This window comes from Rhinoraja longicauda, chromosome 12 (assembly GCF_053455715.1).
Source record: "Rhinoraja longicauda isolate Sanriku21f chromosome 12, sRhiLon1.1, whole genome shotgun sequence".
NCBI classification, from domain to species: Eukaryota; Metazoa; Chordata; class Chondrichthyes; order Rajiformes; family Arhynchobatidae; genus Rhinoraja; species Rhinoraja longicauda.
In genome coordinates this window covers 43,886,534-43,897,106 of record NC_135964.1, presented here as the reverse complement: position 1 = coordinate 43,897,106, position 10,573 = coordinate 43,886,534, and the positions used below count along the sequence as shown (strand labels likewise).

Sequence of the window (10,573 nt, the reverse complement as noted above, 5' to 3'; positions counted from 1 at the left end):
CTGTATTTCTAAAGTTTAAAGTCCAAAGTAAAGATTATTTTCATTTGGTCTGGTTAATACAAGGTTGCAGTGAATTACAATAGCTCAGTCGGAAACATTCGGGCTAAAGTTCAGGCACAGACATTCCTTCAATAGGTTTCTTGGAAGTGATCAACTTCTTGATTTATATCCTCCTCCTCCAGCATTCTTTTCAAGAGACCGACCGGCTTTCAACCCTGTTCCATATTGTTTTATATTTCTGGCCTGCTGGGGTTGTGATTTCCTGGAGCCACATACCTTTACGGCTTTATTGTCTTATAGGTATGAACATTTCAAAGGTTAATTGATGGTGTGGCAAATTTACAAATGTGAAGATGCTTTAGATTTTTTTAAAACTCTAGAAGCAATAAGCAGTGAATTTCCTCTTACGTTTATTTGAACTTCCACTGAGGAAGTTTATAGTTGCACAAGTTTCATGTTGTGATCAGTTTTGTTTAAAAAAAAACCCAAATGACTAGTCTTTAAAGCAAAGTTCATGGCAGCAGAGTTTTTGAGTCCAAGATTATTTGGTCTCCAACATTTATACATTTACTAGCAAGATCATGGCCAAATACCTCTACCTAACACATTACTCCCTTTTCCTTTGGTTCGAAGAAGAAACATAGAAACCTCATTGCAGTTAAGGATTTTACAAAAAAATCATAGAGGCCTCTTAATGTAAAGTGAAAACACTGATTTTATATAATTTTTCATTTAAAATGGCCTTCGTAGTATCGATGTAACAAGGAAAAAGCCTGTCTATTCAGATAGTATTACCCAGATTTACATAGGGTTCCCACTTTAGAATTATTTTCCTTTATAACACTTGTTAAATATAAAATTCCTGAAAATTGTATTCCGTGAAGCAAAAATGTAAAACACATTATTGAAGTATAATTGAACACAATCATAAAGGTTAATACAGAACGAGCAATATGGCATTTGATTCACTCCCCCCTTGGCAATAATGTAGATTATATAGTTGAAAGGCTTTCAATACAATAGACTTGTTTGCTACACTCATCCTATGCATGCTACCAATTTGCTTATTGTTCAAAAGGAAAAAAAAATCTAATATTGGTTGGATTCAGTGAAACATCTGGTCGACCACAACAATGTTACAACCAAGAATAAAGCAAGCCAATATACGCGAACAGACGGCATAAGGAACTGCAGATGCTGGTTTACCAAAAAAAGACACCAAATGTTGGAGTAACTCAGCGGGTCAGGCAGCATCTCTGGAGAACATGCATGGGTGACGTCACCATCTATGTGACCGGAACGTCACCTATCCATGTTCTCCAGAGATGCTGCCTGACCCGCTGAGTTAATCCAACAAATGTACAAAGACACAGAGTGCTGCAGTAGGACATCTCAGGAGAAAATGGATAGGTGACATTTTGGGATCGGACCCTTCTTCAGTAGTCTGAAGAAGGCTCCCGACCCGTAACGTCGTCTGTCCATGTTCTCCAGGGATGCTGCCTGACATGTTGTGGTACTCCAGCACATTGTGTTTTCTTTCGCAAACCAGCATCTGCAGTTCCTTGTTTCTACTATACAGATGCAGGGAAGGACAAAATGGGTCACACCATTTAATGTGCATCTTCAATGTAACATGTGAAAGCTCATGATCAAGTGCTGCTTTTAATTCCTGCTTTGAAAAGAGGAGATGATCTCCCCACTTAAGTGTAGAATAGTGGTTATCCGTTGAGTTTATGCTTGCTCTGAGATGGGAGATCAAATCAAAGTGAGTTCAACAGTAAAGTACCAGCATAAAGGCAAGATTTGATCCAACATATTCAATAATGCTCAATGATAATGCAGATGAATGCCTAGGAGATTCCATTCAGTAATATTGATCGTCACAAGCAAAATGAGATTGGTCGAGGGATACATTTCAGAATTGGATTATGATCGTGAATGGGATTAGGCAGCAGAGATCAGCCATGATTGAATGGCGGAGCAGACTCGATGGGCCGAATGGCCTAATTCTACTATAACTTGTGAAGAATTGACAGCATCTTTTGATTGTCGAGCTGTCAATTCAGCAATTAAATAGTTTGAGGTTTCAAATGGGGTTGTACATTGACTAAAGCTCCCAATGGTTTGGGTTTGGACAGCGCAGAATAGTTTTGCAAAGCTGCGGCCCGCGGCCATTCCTCTTGACTTTGTCCTCCGCCATCTCTATGCACTGGTGGCAATTCCCCAGGTGACTTCCTGTCGAAGCCCGTTAAATGGACAGTTGCATTAAATGGGAGTTCTTCCACTGTTTATGCAGTAACCCTGCGAGGCAACTCAACAGCGTTGGAGGTTCAGTTCTGTCGCCAACGCTCCTGATCCCTGGTCATCTCACAACCCTTCGATGTCCAAGTCAGTCAGAGCGCTGTTGAGGAAGTTGCTCCCATCTTCTTCTACGAGACCCAATGGCGGCGCCTGAATCATTGTCCCGTGCAAAGTACTATCAGCCCCGTGAGCCAGGAGGATCTCGACAGATAGGTGGTGGCCAGACCGCAGTGCCAAGCGCAGGGGTGTAAGCCCTTGGTCGTCCGTAATGTTCACTTTTGCCGCGCTGCCGAGCAGCTCCCTCAGTACCTCGCTATGACCGTTATCCGCGGCTAAGTAGAGGGCCGTCCTCTGGAGACGGCCCGGGACCTCGACGCCCGCCTTCTCTTCCAGCAGCATCTTGACGGTGGGCAGGTGGCCGCGGCCGGAGGCCAAGTGGAGGCACGTCCACCCCTCCGCCGTGGTCGCGTCGAGATCCACGCCGTGCTTGATCAGGAGCCGGGAGGTGCTGGTGTGGCCGTTTTCGGCCGACAAGTGAAGAGGCGTCTGGCAGCTGGTGGTCTTCCTGCTCACGTCGGCCTTGCACTCCAGGAGAATGCGGGCCGCCCGGTACTGGCCTCTCTGGGCCGCCAGGTGGAGAGGGGTCCTCCCGTCCGCAGTCGCCCCCTCCTTGTCCGCCCTGGCCTGCTTGATGAGAAGCTTGGTGATGGTGTGATGTCCCTGCCAGGCGGCGAAGTGCAGAGGTGTCCAGTTGTCCTTCCCTTTGGCCTGCACATTGGCCCCCCGGCTCAGCAGGACGCGCACCACATTCTCGTGGCTGTGCTGGCAAGCCACGTGGAGCGCGGTCCGGCCCTCAAAGTCCACCTCGCTCGTCGAAGCGTTCCTGTCCAGCAGTAGCCGAGACAAGGTCTCCTCCCCACTCTGCGCGGCAAAGTGGAGCGGGGTCCACTGGTCCTCATCCTTGGCATTGACGTTGGCCTTCTTCCCCAGCAGCAGCTCCACGATGACCTTGAGGTTCTTCTCCGCGGCCAGGTGAAGCGGCGTGGAGCCTCGCTTGTTGGCGATGTTCGGGTTGGCGTTGTACAGGAGCAGCAGGCGGACAGCTTCCTCGTTGTCCAGCTGAACTGCATAGTGGAGCAGGCTCATGCCGTCGTCCAACACCAGGTCCACGTCCTGAGGCTGCAGGAGTTTCATCAACTTTCCCACATCTCCAGACACGATGGCTTCATAGAGTTTCTTCCTTGGTATGTTGGAGACCGATTGCTCTGGAAGTACATGAGATCACAAGACAACCAACGATTACACCTCAAGCCGGCATTTTCAAGCAAGTACACAACAAACATACCACTGTTGAAGGTGTCATAAAGACGTAAAGCCCACCAATTCCACGCCGACCAGTGTTTACCCAGTACACCAGCACTATCCGACACACGAGGGACAATTTACAGTTTTACTGAAGCCAATTAACCTACTTTGGAGTGTGGGAGGAAACTGGAGCACCTGGAGAAAATCCATGCAGTCACAGGGAGAACTGTAAATTTCCCCGGTGTGGGACGAATAAAGAAATATATTATTATTATTATTACAAACTCCATACATACAGCACCCGTAGTCAGGATTGAACCCAGTCTCTGGCGATGTAAGGCAGCAGTTCTAATGCTGTGCCACCGTTGAGTTATGACAGGCTTTTTGGGCCATGTTTACCAAGGAGGCTTCCTGAGCCAGTCCATTTACTTGCATATGGCCAATATCCCTGTAAACCCTCCTTCACTCCAGGGAAATCTATCCAGTCTCTCCTCGTATCTCAAGCCCACCAGACTCAGCAACATCCTTCTGATATTTTTCTTCACCATCTTCAGCTTCATCACACCCTTCCAATAGCATGGGCGGCAGTGGTAGAGTTGCTGCCTTACAGCGTTTGCAGCGCCAGAGATCCGGGTTCGATCCCGACTACGGGTGCTGTCTGTACAGAGTTTGTACGTTCTCCTGGTGTCCTGTGTGGGTTTTCTCCGAGATCATCGGCTTCCTCCCACACTCCAAAGATGTATAGGTTTGTAGGTTAATTGGCTTGGTTAATTGGATATGTGTAAATTGCCCCTAGTGTGTATAGGATAGGGTTTGTGTACGGGGATCACTGATCGGTGGGCCGAAAAGCCTGTTTCTGCGCTGTATCTCTAAACTAAACTAACACGGCACAAAATATTCCAGGTGCAGTCTCACCAAAGTCCAAAGTGGAAGGTAGAAAAGTTGGCAAGGAGATAAATGTCCCATATATAGTCAATGAATGAGATGTAAATCTCGTACAGTTGCCTTGAAGGCTTATTTAGTTTAGAGATGAAACAGCGCTGAAACAGGCCCTTCGGCCCACCGAGTTCGTGCCAACCAGCATTCCCCTCACATGAAAAACTAGGGACAATTAAAAAAACAAACATTTCTACCAAGCCAATTAACCTATAAACCTGTAGGGCTTTGGAGTGTGGGAGGAAACCAAAGTTCTCAGAGTAACCCCACGCAGGTCACGGGGAGAACATACAAACTCCGTACAGACGGCACCCGTAGTCGGGATCGAACCCGGGTCTCTGGCGCTGTAAAGCAGCAACTCTGCCACTACGCCACCGTGCAGCTTATATGCAGCAAAATACTGTAAACATTAAGCTTCCCAGACTAGCTATTGAGTTATACGACCAAGAATTTGAACTGATAATTAATTTGGATAAACATTTCAACTCAACATTCCATGGCTATTTCAAATGGCAGGAGCCCATAGAGTTTCAGGGCCAGAGTTTAACACCGATTGTTGCTATGACTCAACAAACATTTTAAACTGCACAGTGCAAAGGGCCAGACTTCTTGCAAAGTCACATTGAACGTCACCCTTTGGCTCGATGCCCACGCTATGAGTTGTACAAGGACATTTGCAGGGCACAGTGACGCAGCGGTAGAGCTGCTGCCTTACAGCGTCAGAGACCCGGGTTCCACCCTGACTGCGGGCGCTGTATGCACGGGAGCATGCACGTTCTCCTTGTGACATGCGTGGGTTTTATCCAGTTGCTCCGGTTTCCTCCCGCACTCCAAAGACGGGCAGGTATATAGGTTAATTGGAGTCTGTCAACTGCCCCAAGAGCAGAAGATAGGACTAGTGTATGGGCGATGGTTTGTCAGCATGGACTCGCTGCATTCCTAAACTTAACTACATTTCCATCAACTACCCCCTCATCCAGGGTCAAACTTAAGCCTCAAGGGTTAAGATAAACCAATGGTGAATACAATAGGTAACGCATGGATATGCTAGCCACTCTATACATGTCATGATGTTATGAACATAGTTCTAGGAGCAGAATAAGGCCATTCAGCCCATCAAGTCTACTCTGCCATTCGATCATGGCTGATCTATCTTTCCCTCTCAACTCCATTCTCCTGCTTTCTTCCCAAAACCCCCGACACCCTTACACAGGCTTACCAATTCCTCCGGCTTCCTTCCCAAAAGATAACGATAAGGATCCCTGGGATGAGAATGCAGAGTCGATGGACGAGATTCCCGACAGGCGCTTCTTGCTGTCCGCCATCTCTCTGCTCGATGGACATTCATTGCCAGCCGACTCAAAGTCATGGGAGATACCAGAGTCCAGCTGGGAGAGCAGCTGGGAAAGGCTGTATTCCTCACTGTCGGACGCACGCTTGGACAGTCCCTTCTGAGCTGGCTGCTCGACCGCTACCGTGGGTTCCTGCAAGTAAAATAACAACCAGCTCATTCCATGCACAAGTCAGACTGAGACTGAATGATGCTTACATTCCCTCCACCGCTGCCTGCAAATGGCCATCCTGGACCATCATGACAATATCAAAAAGTGTACAAACAGGGAACCGCAGATGCTGGTTCACACCAAAGATAGACACAAGGCGCTGGAGTAACTCAGCGGGTCAGGCAGCATCTCTGAGGAACATGGAGAGGTGACATTTCGGGTTGGGACCCTTCTTCAGGCATTGTGTTGGCCAAGCCTTGTAAAGAATTATATATTGATTCCGGGGGTGCAGTAGGGGTGGTGGGGGGGGGGGGGGGGTGGTGTATATGGATAACAACATACATGACTGTGTGCGTGCATGTGCTCACGTGGCCCAACAAACAAAGATAATCAAACACGAAGAGACAAAGAAGTGCAGGTGCTGGTTTATACCAAAGGTAGACACAAGGTGCTGGAGTAACTCGGCAGGTCAGGCAGCATCTCTGGAGATTAAAGGATGGGTGATATTTTGGATCGAGACGGTGAATTTGAAGAAGGGTCCTGACCCGAAACGTCACCCATCCTTTGTCTTCAGAGATGCCCTCTGACCCGCTGAATTACTCCAGCACCTCGTTTATACCTTTCGTGAAAATCTACAAACCTGTACGTCTTTGAAGTGTGGGAGGAAACCGGAGCATCCAGAGAAAACCCACACAGGTCACGGGGAGAACGTGCAAACTCCGTACAGACAGCACCCATAGTCAGGATCGAACCCGGGCCTCTGGTGCTGCAAGGCAGCAACTCAACCACTGCGCCACCCACGATGTGTGCCCACTACGTGCATAAACAAGATGCCCCGTCGACTACAGTCCCACCTGTCTGCATTTGTCCCATATCCCTCTAAACCTTTCCCTGAGATCCACGTCATTGCCCAAATTCCATGATGGATGAAGAGAGTGTGGAGAAATTGCACGTGCCCTCAATTGTGACAGTTCATAGAGGTTTTTGCTCGATGGGGACAGATTACTTCTTCGATACTGCCCGTGAGTATGTGTGTCAATGGATGGTGTCCCCTGCAGGCATTTAATTCCGCCAAGTTCAATGGGGTCAAGAGTACAATTAACAACTCACTCTCATGCAAATTAGTGCGAGTGGCATGAGACGAGTTTCACACCCGAGGTGACTTTGTTCAAAGACAAAGCAATTTTTCCCTTTGTTAACTCTGAATGACCTGTTGTGGCACTACAGATTTTGACCGTAACTGATATCTAGTTAGAATTGAGTATTTGCAGATATTAACTTGATTATTAAACGCCCATATTGCTAAGCTTGCTTACTCTGCGTGCAGTAATAATAATGTTCCCGCCCTAAGCTTTACTTAATTGATCTTGACACAAGTGTGGATCTGTCCAGGCTAGGAGAGGATACTTAGCCAAACAACAAAAGAGTCAAGGGCGGATATTCAAGTAAGGAGAGAAAATTGATTATGAGCAATACCATCAATTGTTCCCCAAAAGCCTCATGACGTCAGGCGGTCAATGATGGTCTCAGATATTAATTAATTACTCATGGCATACAAACCGCCTCCCATCTCTTTAACCAGGTTAATATCCGGGATGGCGGGACTGACATATGATGAAAGAATGGATCGACTGGGCTTATATTCACTGGAATTTAGATGGATGAGAGGGGATCTTATAGAAACATGCAAAATTCTTCAGGGATTGGACAGGCTGGATGCAGGAAAAATGTTCCCGATGTTGGGGGAGTCCAGAACCAAGGGTCACAGTTTAAGAATAAGAGATAGGCCATTTAGGACTGAGATGAGGAAAAACCTTTTCACCCAGAGAGTTGTGAATATGTGGAATTCTCTGCCAACGACTGCACCTCCACATCCTCCTCTGTCAAGCTCCTCAAGTTTGCGGATGACACTACCCTGATTGACTGATCCAGGATGGGGAGGAATCTGCCTACAGATGGGAAGTGACACAGCTGGCGTCCTGGTGCCATTGCAACAACCTGGAGCTCAATGCTCTCAAGACTGTGGAACTAATTGTAGATTCTCGAAGAGCTCCCCTTTCTCTCCCCCCACTCACCATCAGCAACACCATAGTCACATCTGTGGAGTCTCCAGGGACCTTAAATGGGGGGCCACCATCAACTCCACAGTCAAAAAGGCCCAACAGAGGATGTACTTCCTGTGGCAACTGAAGAAACACAATCTGCCACAGGCAATGATGGTCCAATTCTATACTGCTAACATCGAGTCCGTCCTCACCTTCTCCATCATGGTCTGGTTTGGCTCAGTCACCAAGCACGATATACGGAGGCTGCAATGGATCGTTCGCTCAGCTGAGAAGGTTGTTGACTGCAACCTTCCTCCCATTGACGAACTGTACACTGCAAGGGCCAGGAAGCGAGCGGGCAAGATCATCTCTGACCCCTCTCACCCTGGCCACAAACACTTCGAAGCACTTCCCTCTGGAAGGCGACTCCGGACTGTCAAAGCAGCCACAGCCAGACATAAAAACAGCTTTTTTCCACGAGTGGTAGTTCTACTCAATAACCAAAGTCTGTAGTCTCTTTTTTGTTCTGGTTTATTTTCACCCACATGTTTAGACCGTAATGGTGTATCCTTATTGTTTTGATGTGTTTATGCTTTATTCTTAATTGTTAACTGTATGTTTGTGTTGTGATTTGTGAGCGGAGCACCAAGGCACATTCCTTGTACATGCGTACTTGGCCAATAAACTTATTAATTCATTCATCCATTCATTCATTCATTCATTCACAGAAGGCAGTGGAGTCCAATTTACTGGATGTATTCAAGAGAGGGTTGGATATGGCTAAAGATAGACACAAAAAGCTGGAGTAACTCAGCGGGACAGGCAGCATCTCTGGAGAGAAGGAATGGGTGACATTTTGGGTCGAGACCCTTCTTCAGACACAGCTGTTAGGGCTAACCGAATCAAGGGATATGGGGAGAATAATGGATATGACCAGCCAGGATCGTATTGAGTGGCGGTGCTGGCTCGAAGGGCCGAATGGCCTACTCCTGCACCTAATTTCTATGTTTCTAGTTCAGAAGGATGAGGGAGCCTCACTGAAACTTACCGAACAGTGAAAGGCCTGGATAGAGTGGATGGGGAAAGGATATTTCCATTACTGGGAGCCTAGGACCAGAGGGGATAGCCTCAGAATAAAAGGACGCACCTTTAGAAAGTAAATGGAGGAATTTCTTAAGTCAGAGGGTGGTGAATCTGTGGAATTCATTTTGCATAGACTGTTGTGGATCCAACTCATTGGGTATTTTTAAGGCAGAGATTGACAGATACTTGATCGGCAAGGGTGTCAAGGGTTATGGTGAGAAGGCGGGAGAATGAGAATGAGTTTGAGGGGAAAAGATAGATCGGCCATGTTTGAACGGTATAGTTGAGTCAATGGGCCGAGCGGCCTAATTCTGCTGCAATGACTTATGAACTCTGGCCTACAAGAAATACCATTTTCCAGTCATAATTGATACCTGCTGAGATTGCCATCAGGTTCCACCAACAATTTTGGGATCAAGACCTAAAGAAATCAATATCAAAATCCACTTTTATGAGACATTCTAGCCGGTTTTAAAAGTTCAATTTAAAGCAAAAGTTGAAGTCAGCTTTTTACCTTTCTGGTTGCTTCTTGAGTTTGTTCAGAATCGAAAGACTGTTTCTCCTGTGCGATTTCTTGTGGTTTGGTGCTAAGTTCTTCCGTTTCTGACGTGATTTCTTTTAAGATAAAATGAATTGCATTTTTAGCCTCATTACATCATTGAATCTTTAACCATTTAGTTTATTAACTATATTAAAGTGGTTCAAAAGGTTGATTACAGAGGTAGAATGGGACAATGTGTCAGGTAAAAGGCTAGCGTCACTGTGACACAGCGGTGGAGTTGCTGCCTGACTGCCCCAGAGGCCCGGGTTTGTACGTTCTCCCCGTGACCTGCATGGGTTTTCTCCAGGATCTCCAGTTTCCTCCCACACTCCAAAGACGTACAGGTTTGTAGGTTAATTGGCTCGATATAATTGCAAATTGTCCCAAAGTGCGACAAAGTGTCCCACAAAGTGTGTAGGGTGGTGTTACTGTGTGGGGATCGCTGGTCGGCACGGACTCAGTGGGCCTGTTTTCAAGCTGTATCTTTAAACTAAATTAAACTAGAACATCACAATATACTTCATGGCTGGGTAAATTACTGTGAACACACAAGCAAGCACTTATCAGCTGCATGTTCTGTTTGGTACAAGTGCACAATGCGATGGTGACTTCAGAAAGGAGATGAGGAGGAATTTCGTTAGTCGGTGGATGGTGAATCTGTGGAATTCATTGCCACAGACGGCTGTGGAGGCCAAGTCGCTGGGTATTTTGAAGGCGGAGATTGACAGATACTTGATTAGTAAAGGTGTCAAAGGTTATAGGGTGAAGGCAGGAGAATGGGGTTGAGAGGAAAAGATGGGATTAGCCATGATTGAATGGCGGAGTAGACTTAATGGGCCGAATGGCCTGATTCTTCTCCT

At 46.8% G+C, this 10,573-nt stretch overlaps 1 protein-coding gene across 1 annotated transcript in view; it reads right to left on the bottom strand.

Annotated features, from left to right (window-relative positions):
• Window positions 1-1,378: 1,378 nt before the first annotated feature.
• ripk4 (receptor-interacting serine-threonine kinase 4) overlaps window positions 1,379-10,573 on the bottom strand; it is a 56,677-nt gene continuing 47,482 nt past the window's right edge. The window contains exons 6-8 of the mRNA XM_078408776.1: window positions 9,687-9,787; window positions 5,762-6,026; window positions 1,379-3,566 (exon numbers count right to left, since the gene is read on the bottom strand). Of these exons, the coding sequence (XP_078264902.1) occupies window positions 2,368-3,566; window positions 5,762-6,026; window positions 9,687-9,787 (1,565 nt within the window). The 3' untranslated portion in view covers window positions 1,379-2,367. The remainder of the gene's footprint in view (window positions 3,567-5,761; window positions 6,027-9,686; window positions 9,788-10,573) is intronic.